The sequence below is a fragment of the Struthio camelus genome, chromosome W, assembly GCF_040807025.1.
Source record: "Struthio camelus isolate bStrCam1 chromosome W, bStrCam1.hap1, whole genome shotgun sequence".
Taxonomy (NCBI): Eukaryota; Metazoa; Chordata; class Aves; order Struthioniformes; family Struthionidae; genus Struthio; species Struthio camelus.
The window spans coordinates 55,871,446-55,886,822 of record NC_090981.1 but is presented as its reverse complement, the minus strand read 5'-3'; the positions used below and the strand labels follow the sequence as shown (position 1 = coordinate 55,886,822).

The following is a 15,377-nucleotide window of genomic DNA, read 5'->3' as shown; positions in this document are numbered from 1 at the left end:
TTCATTGTGAATACTGCCACTCTCTTCTAAAGAAATGCATTATATATTGGTACAGTATACATAATCAGTTGTAAATAGGTCAAAAGAAATAGATAGAGAAAGAAATCAATAAGTAACGTGATTTCCTGAAATAATATTTCTTATATTTGCTAATGATACAGATAATGATTACCAAGAAATACATCAATTAATTTTGGTGTTTTTAAAAATAATTCACAGGAGATACCTGATTTTTTAGTACCTTATTGGGAAATGGTAGAAAATGCATATGTGAATACCATCAAAACTGTACTTAGATGCCTAAGGGATGAACAGCACTCTGTGGTTTATTACTTAGCAGACATTAGGTGAGTAGAAATAGTAGCTTACTACTTTAATATTCATATTTTCAATGTTTCCTCTGACATTCTATATGTCTTTTAACACTAAAATTGTTTTTATCACAATTCACAGAAAAACTTTCCAGGATTATCTGAAGTGTCCAGATCTTAAGCAGGAGTTTGTATCTCAGTGGCAGTCAGATTTTAATTCAATTGCTGATGACCTGCGGGAAGATGAGGAAACAAAAGCAGAACTACACCAAAGAGTTACTGTAAATAAGTGGCAAAAGTTATAATGCATCCTAAATATTATCTGGCTGTATATCAAATTTGTATAATAAGTGATATTATTATTTAAATTTTTTGTTTTTTTACCACTCCTCTGAAACTATTTCAGTTCCCCTTGTACATAAAGAGATAATTCACAATAATTCCTTTGGTTTTTGGCTTTATCTTTATTAAGTTTTGCTTCTTTTTTTAGATTATACTATAGTATTCTAGCATGTCATAGAGTAAATATTTCTCTACCTTCTTTGTCTTTACATTTTATGGTATTCAGAACTTACCTTAGCCTACCTTGGCTCTCTGTATAACAGCTCTCCAGTCTTCCTATCTTGAGACATACAGGTCTGCCATGCCATTTTCACGCAGAGATATTGATGGGGAGCAGAGGGTTTGCATACATGTTGTATGCTTAATAGGTCTCCCGTGCTGTTAGTGAGCTACATAATGTTGCTGTTAGATATAGTCACTAGTTGAAAAGCCTTAGTTACAAAGAATCCCCCCCCATTAAAGGAAAATGAAAAGGAGCTATGCAAATCAGAAGAATATTTAAAGGCTGGCATAATTTCCTCAGGATTATCATATTGTAAGTCCCCTTAGAGTATTCTTCTTGTAATTGCCTCAGCTAGCAAACCATTCAAGCTGAAAGTTTTTGGTAGTATTGGGAGTGTAGCTGTTTTATTCTCACTTCTTTGTCTAGCTTAGATAAGTCTCTCTGCTGGGACAAAGCAAGGCAATCTAGTATGGTCTTCTTCCCGCAGATTCATGTCTGGTACATTTGTAAAGCTACTTTCTGTAAGGTCTCTATAAGCACATAACACATAACTCTTTGACTAGGCTTTGACTTTTATAGTAATAGGGAAAAAACCCTAAATGGGAAGATTCCTTAACCACAAGCACAAATATAATTTAAAATAATAAATATAAAAAAGATGCTTTTCCATCATAGTTATTTCTCATATGTGATTTTGTGATTTAGGACCTGAGAAATCGTCTCTGGGATATCTGTGATAACAGAAGGGAAGAAGCTGACCAGGAACGTACTGATATCATGAATGATGGCTGGTTACCAGATCATAAGGGGATTGCAATGAACCATTTTTTTTCTCTTATGCAGGTATGGTGTGGAGCTCTACTACTCAGTCTGCAATGGAAGGAGATAAAGAATTAGATTTGGAGGACTATAATCCTCAGAGGAGTTTCATATGGTTGGCTCTGAATAAGTGAGGGATCAAGAATTAGATAAGCAGATGTCCGTGCCTCTTCTCAATTAAACTAGATGGTTAGAGACGAAAAGAAAATAACATTCCATATATTTAACCATTTTGTGACACAAAAGATTAAGAAAAATACCATTGTTATTGTCCAAAACCCTCAAACTTTCACTCTGTAATAGTGTTACTTTTGGCTAAGAGTTTATCAGTCTAGTGAATCATTCATGTTATTTTCTAACAAAAATGTCAGATCTGTTTATCCTTCTATGATTAGGTTGACATCTGCTCTTAATTTGGTCAAATTATGTAATTCACTGCTGTTGTAGGCCCACTTGCTATTGAGGTTGTTCTGTATTTCCCATAACAAGAAATTATTTCAGTTACAACTTCACTAATGTAGCTCGAAATTTTACTTACAGACTGATCTGAAAATCTGTAAGGAATGGTTTTGAAGAAAGTGAAGTGTTGTGCTTAAGAAAATCTCTTAAAATTTGACACAGCTTTCAGATGTTTAGCTTGAAAGCTTTCAGAAATCTATCTTCACTTAGCTGGTCCTCCCCTTCCCCACATTCAGTCTTTCCTCTCATTCAGCTAGGCCATGGGTTACTTCAGTTCATGAATTAAAGAAAGATTTTCCTGTGATTGCTTTTCTAGGTGCTTCAGCTGGGATCAATGTCAGGGCTTTGAAATGGAACAGAAAAGCTTTTTTGTGCACTAAATGACTGGTTTGGCAACTCTAAAGAAGATAATGAAAACTGTGCTTTAAAAACGTGAAATGCCATGTTATGCTAACTTGGCTGAAAAATCTGGCCTAAGCAGCTTAATTTGGTCTGCCTGACCCTCATTCTCTGTGTTATTTTACATACTTATTAAATGGGGGAATCACTCTCTAATCTCACATGAATGTTGCAATAATTTAAGCAGTGTTTGTGAAGTATTCAGTTGCTATATTGAGGAAATTATTAATTCTATTTTCAAAGAGTCTAAATAATGCCCTAAATAAAGACTAAGGTCACTGACTAAATAAAGAGGTCTAAATATAAAATAACTGCTGACTAACCAAGCAACATAATGCATAAAGGAGTGAACTTAAAGTAATATTACTGGGCCTAAATTGTTCCTTATGAATCTAGTTTCACCCATCTTTTGTGGATAAAGAGAATAGCTGATTAAAATTACAAACATATGTTAATCATATGTAATGTGTATGCTTTTTCCTTAAAAAAAAAAAAAAAAAAGGCAAAGCAATTTTTTTAACTTACTTTAATATATATTCCCCCAAATAAATGAATTATTAATGCTTAAATCTACAAAAATAAAAATATTACTACACCTTCATATTATGGCTTTGTTTAAGACACAGCCAAAAAATAGCTGGTTCTCTGGTCTTAAGCTCTCCTTCTGTGGGTTTTTCTGTGGAAAGTTATGTATGTTCTGCAGGTGCCTCTGTTACTGTATAAACACATATATTTGTGCAGATTCTGTTTAACAAGGTCTTAACCTTAGCAAGGGTATATCAGATTTCTTTCCACCTTTCTTTGTGTACACTGTCATACTAAAAGTTGGTTTCTCCATAACTTATGGGTAAGCGCTGTTTTACACCACACCGTTTTATCCTTTGTTTTGTGAATGTGGTTTTGTGCATTTTCCCATGAATATTTAGTACTGTTTTGTCAGTTAGAAGCTAACACCCTACTGTATCAATAAATCAAAACATGACAGGTGTTAAATGTTTTTTAAATCTTACTTGATTTCTCCTAAGAGGAGTCACACAAATTTAGGTATGTAATGTGTGTTGAATTCTTCGGTCCAGAGAAACTGTATTGCTTTTTAAACTTTTTTCTCCATCAATCACTTAGCATATTTTAATTTGGATTGCAAAAATTTTTTATTTATTTTGAACAAAAAGATTGCTGTAATTTGGGGATAGTGGTAGACTTACTAGTATAGAAAAATATATACATCAAAATATATTGTACTTAAATTGAATGTATCAAACAGTATTTATTGTAAGGCATTTTCCCTGTTTTTACAACTAAGATTTTTATTAACCCTTAGAAATGCCTGATTGAAAATTGAGAATGCAAATTTGAAAGATATTATTAATGCAAGTTGAAGTATGCATTAAATACAGTATAAATACTCAAACAAATGTTTGTTATTCCCTCTCAAAGAGTTTTATGATTTAGAGTTAGTTTTGCTATCACATATTTAAAAATGTAACAGAAAATGTTTTGTTCTGTCCTGTTTTTAATATCAATCTGTCTATCTTTTCTTCTTGAGGTTGAAGTGGATCGTTTCCAGGATACAAAGAGACTCCTTCATGACTATTATAGGGCAATGGAAGGAAAAATCCCAACAGATGGCAGTCATGATTTTACTAGAATTCCATTGTTAGATATTATTGGCTTAGAACAGAAAGAAGATCAAGTTAAATCAAGAAGGTAAAAATGCATTATTAAATTATTAAAATATCAATAAGCATAATGCATTGATAGATTTGTGGGTATAATTCAAAGGACAGGTAAATAAGAATTTTTAACTCCTCATTATAATCAGTGACTAGATGAATCTTAAATCACAGAATCACAGAATCATTTAGGTTGGAAGGGACCTCTGGAGATCATCTAGTCCAACCTCCCTGTTCAAGCAGGGTCACCTAGAGTATATTGCCCAGGATCACATCCAGATGGGTTTTGAATATCTCCAGCGAAGGAGACTCCACCACCTCTCTGGGCAACCTGTTCCAATGCTCTGTCACCCTCACAGTGAAGAAGTTTTTTCTCAGGTTCAGATGGAACTTCCTGTGGTTCAGTTTGTGCCCATTGCCTCTTGTCCTGTTGCTGGGCACCACGGAGAAGAGGCTGGCCTCATCCTCTTGACACTCCCCCTTCAGATACTTGTACACGTTGATGAGATCGCCTCTCAATCTTCTCTTCTCCAGGCTGAACAGGCCCAGCTCTTGCAATCTTTCTTCATAGGAGAGATGCTCCAGCCCTCTAATCATCTTGGTAGCCCTCCGCTGGACTCTCTCCAGTAGGGCCATGTCTCTCTTGTCCTGGGGAGCCCAGAACTGGACACAGTACTCCAGGTGAGGCCTCCCCAGGGCTGAGGAGAGGGGCAGGATCACCTCCCTCCACCTGCTGGCAACACTCTGCCTAATGCACCCCAGGAGACCATTGGCCTTCTTGGCCACAAGGGCACACTGCTGGCTCATGTTTAACTTCTTGTCCACCAGCACTCCCAGGTCCTTCTCGGCAGAGCTACTTTCCAGCAGGTCAACCCCCAGCCTGTACTGCTGCATGCAGTTCTTCCTCCCCAGGTGCAGGACCCTGCACTTGCCTTTGTGGAACTTCACGAGGTTCCTCTCCGCCCGCCTCTCCAGCCTGTCCAGGTCCCTCTGAATGGCAGCACAGCCTTCTGGTGTGTTAGCCTCTCCCCCCAGTTTAGTATCATCAGCAAACTTGCTGAGGGTGCACTCTGTCCCTTCCTCCAGGTCACTGATGAATACATTGAACAAGACTGGACCCAGGACTGACCCCTGGGGGACACCACTAGCCACAGGCCTCCAACTCGACTCTGCGCCATTCACCACAACCCTCTGAGATCGGCCATCCAGCCAGTTCTCAATCCACCTCACTGTCCACTCATCTAGCCCACACTTCCTGAGCTTACCTCGGAGGATGTGATGGGAGACAGTGTCCAAAGCCTTGCTGAAGTCCAGGCAGACAACATCCACTGCTCTGCCCTCGTCTACCCAGCCAGTCATCCCGTCATAAAAGGCTATCAGATTGGTCAAGCATGATTTCCCTTTGGTGAATCCATGCTGACTACTCCTGATCACCTGCTTGTCCTCCAGATGCTTAGTGATGACCTTCAGGAGGAGCTGTTCCATCACCTTTCCAGGGATGGAGGTGAGGCTGACAGGCCTGTAGTTTCCTGGCTCCTCCTCCTTGCCCTTTTTGAAGGCTGGAGGGACAGTGGCTTTCTTCCAGTCCTCAGGCACCTCTCCTGATCTCCAGGACCTTTCAAAGATGATGGAGAGTGGCCTAGCGATAACATCCGCCAGCTCCCTCAGCACTCGTGGGTGCATCCCATCGGGGCCCATGGGATTTATGGATGTCCAGTTTGGACAAAAGATCTCTAACCCGATCCTCCTCCACCAAGGGAGAGTCTTCCTTTCTCCAGACTTCCTCTCTTGTCCCTAGGGTCTGCAATTCCTGAGGACTGGCCTTAGCAGTGAAGACTGAAGCAAAGGCAGCATTCAATAACTCTGCCATCTCCATATCCTTTGTTACCAGGGCACCCGCCCCCCCATTCAGCAGTGGGCCCACGTTTTCCCTAGTCTTCCTTTTGCTCTTGATGTATTTGAAGAAGGCCTTCTTGTTGTCCTTGACGTCCCTTGCCAGATTTAATTCCAAGTGGGTCTTAGCCTTCCTTGTCGCATCCCTGCACACTCTGACAAGGTCCCTGTATTCCTCCCAAGTGGCCTGTCCCCTTTTCCACATTCTGTACACTTCCTTCTTCTGTTGGAGTTTGGCCAGGAGTTCCTTGCTCATCCATGCAGGTCTCCTGCCCGCTTTGCTGGACTTCTTCCTCAGAGGAAAAATCATCTTATAGATTTAATTTATCCCTGATTTTTGACTGATCTACCTACATCATGTTCACTAATACACCTCTAAGTTATCAAACATTTAAAAAGCTTAGAAAGATATCTGCTAGAGAAATGTTCCTACTTCCCCCTGCTTTGCTGACAGTTTCCAGTACAATCCCCACGTAAGTAAGTTAAACGTTTAAAATTAGCACAAAGATAATTAAATGGATTATGGTTTGACTAATATAAATCAAAGCAGCCTAGAAAGATGCACAGCATTGAATGCATTATTCAAGATAAGGGATACTATCAAATAATTTAACAGTATTAAAAATGGTGTCAATAATAACACTTCCAGGTGCATTTTTTAATACTGAAGAGTTCATTTAGAAACCATCTGAGTAATGAGGTTGTGCTTCTCTTCCACATACAGTATTTCAGCAGATCACCCACTCATTTGACCTAGTTAATAACAGATGTATAACATCTATTGTTATTCCTTACCTTCTGTAGTTACACTAGCTAATTTTCTTGTCATCCGCACATTTTACAACTTCTGGCTTTTGAGCAAGTTTTTCCTTTTCCTGTTGCTATGGCTAATTTTGAAAACAGTGTTCTCATTCTATTAATAAATTCTACAATGTTCTTGTAAGCTATCATTTAGGAAAGGTATCATGAACCTTGTATTTTATCTTTAAGGATTCCTCTAGTTTCTCGTAAACCACCTTCGCCGGATATAAGTACTACCAAGCCAAAAAGCAAGGGAACCCCACTGAAGTGTGTTAAGGATGAGAATTCTTCTGAAAATGTATTGGTCACTTTTGGGAAAGATGAAAAACTAATTATTGATACATGGCAAACAGCAGTAACAGCCATAGCAAATATGGTAGGAAATGTTTTATTTACTCAAAGATTTGTAGATCAGACAGTCAAGGCCTCCCATTCTGTACAAAGCCTAAGCACACAGCCTTTTCACTGTGTATCTCAATTTCATACCTGTTACTCCACCACTGGTATTCTCATTGACTATGTTTCCATTTTTATGAAGAAAATGATAGAATTTCTGTAGTAACAGATGCCTAGAACTTCTCTGTTTATTATTGAACCCGTCATTCCATTACTGAGAGAAATATTTTGGACCTTCACCCTATATATATACTTCATCCATGATAAACTGTCTCCTTCTCCCCCAAAAGAAGCATGAGAAGAAGAACAAATTTTGTCCTCTGAAACAAATTTTGCTCAAATCTTTTAAAACTTCAAAAGCTATGGCTACATTCCTTTATATATCTAGCTAGAAGTAAATTAGGTGGGCTTTTCAAATGACTAGTTTCTAGGTAAGCCTTTTCTTTTCTTTTGATTATTTTAAAACGAATGTCTGCACCCTTACAATGTAGTTGTAGTTTTGCTTTGCACACTATAGATTTATACTTTTCTCATTTTCCTAGAGTACATAGATAATGTGTATGAGAATTAAAACAACCATCTTTCTCTGTCTTGCCTTTTTGCTGTAGAATGTTATTTTTGCTAAACAATCAGAATGTAGTCAATTTTAGTTAAAATATCTGCTTTGTTTTATGTATGTATGTATGTATGTATCAGCAAGTATTTGCAGGAAGTACAGGCTATTTAAAACAGTAGTTGTATAGTATTGATAGCATGTGCTTGACTAAGTATGCATATATAATGTCAAGGTAAAAGCTGAAATACAATCTAAAGAAGCAGAGGAAGAAAAAGAACAGCAGCTAGAACTAAAAGAGAGAGAACGTCTAATATCTTCTCAGACAATGCCAGGCAAAACTTCTGGAAAAGATTCCAAAGATACCAAAAAGTTTTCTCCCAAATCAGCTGTTAAAAAGAAAGGTATTTGAAATACAATGTTTTTTAGAGATTTAGACATTTTTTAGAGAAAGTAATGCAAAACATTTAATTCTGTTTTTGAAATGTTAAATGGGATACTTAAGTGTGAAAAGCTGGTAGTGATAAAGGAAGGCAGAGGCCATTGAATATATTGGGAAATCTTGATTGAATAGGCATGCCTCTGTTGGGTATATTAAATCATATATGTATATGTATTCCTAAATAATAATTTAGGAATAAATATTCTAAGTAGAACTGAGAAAGTAAATATTAATTTTTCTCCATGTGCTGTTTTGGAATGGAAGATTTAGAACTAGTTTATCAAATTAAATCAGCTTCCACTAAATTCTACCTACTTTCTGTCCATAATTTCCAGCCATAAGTCAAAATATTTCAAGCATTGCAATAAAATTGTGGATATGGATAAAATAGTCAATATTCTAGTTTATTTCTAAATGAATTCATCAGTCATTACAGGAGCATGGCTCTATCAGGATCCATTTTTTTTAGATGTAGCATAACTTTATAAAATGATGTAAGTAAACAACATGAAATCTAACAGCATATATAGACCTAACCAAGAACAGATTCCCATTGAGGTAGATCTTTTCACAAAGGCCTGGCAGAAATCTGTCCTATCCTACTACTTTTTCACTGTGTAGGTAGGAATACAAAATTTATTGGCCAAAATAAAAAAAGACCCAAAAGGAACCTGTCTCTACCTAGTCATGCAGGCCCCTTGCTTGGAGGAGTCCTAGCTTGCGATACTGTTTATACATTTTTTTCATAAATATTTCCTTGAGCAGGTAGTGGTTTAAGTAACTTCCATTTCTTTCTGCAAAATGGCATAGCTTCAACAGGAAGTGAGTATAGTAGCCACACCTTATATCTTTTGTAAAAGCGTTGTCCTGCAAAGTGAGAGGTGGATTTGAGCCCTGAATATTTGGTGGTGGCCTAAAATCTAGGTATCCCACTTCCTGTGAGAAAGCTGTAACTGCAGAGTTATGCATAAAGCAGATGACTTTTTTCCTTGGCAGCCATTTTATTTGCACTGTACTCAGTGCTATCCCTCTGGTCTGGTTGTGCTCATAGCACACTGAACAATTATAACACTGAAACGACTTAGCTGCACGGCCACCTAATCTGTGAACCCGAGGGAGCCTTAGGTGTGTGCTCAGCTGCTCATTCCAACCAAGGGAGTAGCAGATTGTCAGATTCCTAAAATGATGAAAAATCAGCAGCTATAAACTATTATGTGGATTGCTTCTTGGGACTAAATCTCGTTTTAGATTTGGTGCTAGATGACTTAACCTGAAATGACAAAGCTATAAAGTGACAGAACTGCAACATAACCTCAGCTGTGCATTCCTCATGATACAAGATGAAGTATTAACTGATGCTTGTTGGATTTCATGCCAAATACAGTGTTACTGTAGTACTGCTGCAACAGAATTCCCTTAGTTACAGCTATAGGCTAGTAACTGAGAGATACAATTTATTACATGTAATTTTAGCACTTCTGGCATTGACCGTTTGCTTTATGTTGACCCGATGTATCATCCAGTTGCCATTATTATTTTTCCGTAACATCTACATCTATCTACTCTTCTTCTAGAATAAGGCAGTTACAAAGATCAGTATTTTTGAATAAGTGTTGTGAATGCAGAAACATTTTCATGCAGCATTCAAAAACAAAATGGTAAAATACCTTTACAATATCTGTTTATAGCTATATAAGTTAAAACAAGTTCAACTCCACAAAGGCAGCTAATAGAGTGGTTTAAAAAGGCATGAAATAACATACATCTGTTTTTCCTCCTTGACATTTTACACTTTTCTTTTCATTTGCAGAATTGTCCTTTTCACTGCTTTGATGGTAGCCAACCGTATTTAATAACATAGCATTCTTACTACAATTTGCTGCACTTGAGTTTCCTCCAAAAGGAATGTTTACCATCCAAAGAGGTTTACTTGTGTGCAGGTTGTCATAAATTGATAGATTTTAAGATCAATGAGGTCAGAATCACAACAGAGGCATGCCTATTCAGTCATGATTTTCCATTGAGAAATACATTTTAGGTTGTTATTTAACTGATTTTGCTACATTTGTATATGCTGGGTAGTTTTGTGTTATGTTAATCTTAGCATGTCATGCAGATGTAAATCAAATGCCTTAAAGAAATCTAAGTATGTTATGTTGACACAGTACACCTGAGTAACCGCATTTGTATTCTCGTAAGCAGTGATACCAAGTAAAGTAGAAAATGCCATTTTTCATTTCAGGAAAATGCACTATATTGTGAGAGTATACGTACAGATACAAACACTTATCTCTAAAGTCCGAAGACTTTTTCAGGGATCTATTTTTTTCCAGGAGCACCTTCTCCTGCACCAGTGGTTGAAATGAGTGCAATTCCTCTAACCGCAGAAGAAGTAAAGAAACAAGAACTGAGACTTAAAATAAAGCAGGAATATTTTGGTGCCCTTGAACATGAAGGTATGTTACCATTTGGTTATTTAAATTTGGGGGTGATCATTATTCCCAGTCTAGACATTGCAATAGTCAAAACTCTCCACAAACTCTTTTTGGGAAAATGGATGGATAACTAAGAAAAAGGAGAGGAGAGACAGGAGGACTGTCTGTAGAAATTTTTTGAGAAGTAGGCATCAGTGATTTTATGGTAAATATATTCTAAATTGAAGATATGTTTTTCATTCTTTTTGTTTCATTTCTTGTCCTTTTCCATGAGTAAACAATTATTCATCGTGAGGGAGTAAGTTTGACATGAATACTTAGCCACTGTTTGCTATTTGATGAATTGTTTTGATCTGGGGAAGAATTTGGTGATAATTAGATATTTCAGTGATGCTCTTCGCTCTGGTTCCCTCTTCCTTAAGCTGCACAAGATTCAAGTAACAAGGCACAGGTTTTATGTTTATTCTTCTGTTAATCTTTCTGTCTCTTTGTCTTTCCCAGTAACTTCAAACCCACTGGTCAATTTCAGCAAAAAGTAGATGTCTGAAAAGCAGAATAATAGCAGTCTCCAAATTCTTTGAAAGCAGGTTTTGAGTAGAAGAAAAAGACCTCATTCTCACCGAAGGGAAACTAGAACTTATCTCTATTTAACAGCAGTCAGCTAAGCATCAGCATGTAAATAGTTCCTTGGTAGGGCTATTTTTTGGCTAGTAGTTATTGTGAAAAGTAGAGGACAAATAGCAGTTAATGAAGAAAACACAAATTCATAGGGCTTCTTTAGGCCCAGTTCATACCAAATGCTTGTACACTTACCACTTTCAACAAGGTTTAATCCCAAAGCAGTTTAAGAATAAATATTTTAAAAATTTGGGATAATGAAGAAAGGAATGGTAGTTACTTGAAGGATTTTAATAGCACGAAGACAAATTTCAGTGATTCCGTGACATAATTTGTTTTCTGAAGGTTTTTTCATCTTGATTTGTATTTAACAAAAAAGCCAAGATAAGCATATAAGGAAGACTAAACATGCTGAGCTATGTTTCATAATGGCACAGGCACAGAACTTGTTCATTTAAGGATCAGCATTTCACGTGCAGCTATGGTAACTGGATATATGTATAGTTATACAGATACATACTTAAAAGCTTGCAGATTGCCATTAGGTGTGGACAATCGCTAGGTTTTTAATGTTGATTTCATATTCCATTCCTCAGTTGCATCGTAGTGCCTTGCTTTTTATTCTCCTCCTATTAAGAGAGCAGCTTTATCACTAGAATGTAAAGTACTTGCTTCTGAAAATGCAAGGAGATGAAAATCGTCATACATTTATCCTGGTGGCATCCTGAGAGCAACTACTTAGAGAAAATACAGAGAAGCCACAAATAAGGCAGCATTTACTTAAGCAGTCCTAAAGAAGGTGACTAGATAGGCAGAAAGCATCCTCTGAAATACTTCCAGTTCCTTATAACCTTTACTGTATGATAAACTTTAGATCAGTTAGAAGTGTTTTCTTTAAAATTTATCCATAGCAGGATGCTCACGCTTACATCATTAAGTTTCTGTGTCTGTTTGCTGTATGGTGTTAGTTCAATTCTGTGTCACTGTGTACTTAAACATCTCCTGCAACTCTGTGTGAGTTTTATTAAGATATTTGTTACGTCATGAATTCTGATGCTAATAGAAGACCCACTTTGGTAAAATACATGGTGCAATAGGAGTGATTCTGAAAAATAAGTAGTTCAAGAGTATGCTGTCTAAATACAAGTTAATGTGTTAAACTTTAGTGAAGGCTGAGAATTTTCCTCAAATTTTATAAACATTAACTTTTATGAAATTATTGTTTAAATAGAGGGAGCCACAAAATCTCGACTAGAGCTTATAAAAAAGAAAGCCTTAGCATTTGTTGAAGAGCTAACAAGGAAAGTAGAAGAAACGTACAGAGATATGGAAAAGTGGCTTGGAGCCAGATTCCTGGCAGAAATGTCTAGGTAATGTATATCCAATTTTAAACAGGAACTTTTATCTTTTAAAATGGAAGACTATGCTGGTAAAAATAGTTATATAGAAGCAAAGAATTTGGAAAAAGTATATAGAAAATAGTAATTTTATTTTATGAGCTGGAATTTAATTTTACCTTAAGATATCTGATATTACTCATTTCTTGTATGATTAGAAGGTTCTGCTGGCAGTAGTAGAGGTAATAATCATTTCTACTGTTTTTCTAGACTAGAGATTTCTCTGATTCATGAGCACTGGTAGGCAACAAGATATTCTGTTTCCTAGAAATCTCTATATCAGTTCAGTAGCTTTTGTCATTTTGGAATTATGGCGTTCTTTTCTTTCCTATGCTTCACACAGGCTGGAACTCTTCACCTACTGTTCTTACCACTGTGTATAACATTTATTGAAAATATTTCAAAAATCATTAAATAATAAATGCTTTTTCATTTCCATTTTTCTATCCTAGTAAATAAAATGTGCTTGGGACTGCTATTTGACACTTACACCACCTGGCAAAGAGGTCACATGCAAATTGCCTTTTGGAAATGATCTCTGGCCTGTGCTAACTTTTGAACAATAGTTAGGAATTGTTTGGGACCGTGCTAGTTGGTCTAGGCCAAAAATGTGCTGAGGGATATTTTACTAATTTAACAGTAATAGATGGTTGACTTCTTTCCCTCTATAAGTCATATTTATTCCACTTGTGACAGGAGTTCATGTGCCTCTTCAAAACGCTACTGCAGAAATTGCTCTGTAGATCTAGGTTTTCAGGGCAGAGCAAAGGACAGGGCATTGAGATTACAGACTGAACATGTATGCTCCACCCCATAAAATTGATGGAATTAAGGAAGTTTCATCCTTCCATGTTCTTCTGTCAGTTCCCTTCTATGGCTCAGATCTGTCTTTATTTGGCATCCTTACAATAGTCACAAAAATTCTTGCTGCCAAAGGAGAATGCACTTGCAAATGATTTATCTGAGTACCGAACTCACATAGAGGATTTGTAATTCTTACCCTAGGGAAGCTACCAGAGTGTAAACACATTAAAATTTCACCATTAGTTATTATCACTGTCTATGAAAAAGTATTCATTGTTTTCTGTATTTACATTTTCAGTATTGAAAAGCTGATTGAGGTTGCACGGCACCATATTGAAAGTTCTAGCAAAATCCAGTATGAAATGATCTTAGAAGAGACAGATTTCTTCATCAGCAATGATATCAAAGTAATTCCCGATCCTATTCCTCCACCACATCTTCCACCTGTGGAGACATCTGGAAATGGTGCTCTAACTATTTCACAACTTACTACACTTCATAAACAGTTTCTTCAGGTGGCACCTAAAGGTAAGAAGAAATCTTTTTGGCACCTTCAAGACTGTTTGTTAGATACCTAATTACAGTTTAGGATAACTGCCAGCAGCTACTAAACATTAGTTGCCTATACTGATGAAGATCATGCTACAGTTAAAGATTTTGCTACATATAAAAGCAAAGTCATAATGCAAAATATTGTATGTGTAATAAGAAATACCAGAACAGCAGAAAGCTTTAAGTGTCTTTGCTATGTGCTTTTGTATCCTCAAGACCGTATACTTAACAGGTATCTCTGTATGTTACATGTTTTTAAGAGCAGTACAGTACATATTATTTTATTTTAAAAGTTTTCAGGATACTTAAGGCAAAGATCAATTCAAATGCAAGTCTTTAACTCATTTACTAATTCAGAGTTCAGTGACGACTGAAGCTGAATTATTTTTAAAATTTTTTTTATGAAACTACTATTTTTATGAACCTATTATACTGGGCCAAAGCAAATTTTTGGTTGTAACCTTAAGTCTTTGGCAGCAGTTGAATTCTTCAAGTCAGCTCGTACCAGTTATTTTGGGTAACTTGCAGGTATTCACTCAGATATGTATTTTTACTTTTGTGCATGTGTTTATCGTTCCCCTACCCTCTAATTATGGGAACGTTAGGGTTAGGACCTTTGAAAATAACTTCTAGCAAAACTTAATATTGCTATATAAATATTATAAAATAATTTAGGTAAAGCAGTTTTGAAGTGAGATGGAAAGCAGTTAAACACATATTTGCTGAGGGTATCTTTACAACTAGTCTTCCAAATTATAATTATAATACATGAATGCCATTGAGATCACAAGATACAATATGTAAACATGTATTTACAATTGGATCCAAGCCTTCCAATATAGTTAGGCCACAGAAGCACACTGAAGTTGAATTTGATCCTTTATTCAGAAATACTTTCCATATGTATTTATAGAGAATTTGCATTTACCTTTTGAACATGAATTCATTTTACTCAGAAACATGTTTACAAATTTTCTTTGGTAAAGAGATGCATATCGTTTTATCTATAGCATGGGTGAACAGGTGTATGTATGTAAGCATTCCAACCTGCTCTACAGAAATGAAATAACAGATAGTATTGCATATATAATGCCACATGAAGCTAAAAATCTTTACTTTTGTAATCACTAGATAGTGCCATAGAAGTAAAACATGCTACACAGATAGGTAAAACTAAAAAAAAATGTCTAATACAAACTCTAATATTCTTGACTTTTTAAGACCAAGAGAACATATTTTTTCATTACATATTTGTGATAA

The 15,377-nt window shown here is 36.3% G+C and overlaps 1 protein-coding gene across 1 annotated transcript in view; it reads left to right on the top strand.

The window, feature by feature from the left end:
- Nucleotides 1-15,377, top strand: part of LOC138064262 (sperm flagellar protein 2-like) — a 61,809-nt gene that overhangs the window by 35,996 nt on the left and 10,436 nt on the right. The window contains exons 20-28 of the mRNA XM_068925981.1: nt 220-347; nt 454-592; nt 1,582-1,719; nt 4,100-4,260; nt 7,110-7,296; nt 8,105-8,273; nt 10,645-10,767; nt 12,596-12,734; nt 13,864-14,093. Of these exons, the coding sequence (XP_068782082.1) occupies nt 220-347; nt 454-592; nt 1,582-1,719; nt 4,100-4,260; nt 7,110-7,296; nt 8,105-8,273; nt 10,645-10,767; nt 12,596-12,734; nt 13,864-14,093 (1,414 nt within the window). The remainder of the gene's footprint in view (nt 1-219; nt 348-453; nt 593-1,581; nt 1,720-4,099; nt 4,261-7,109; nt 7,297-8,104; nt 8,274-10,644; nt 10,768-12,595; nt 12,735-13,863; nt 14,094-15,377) is intronic.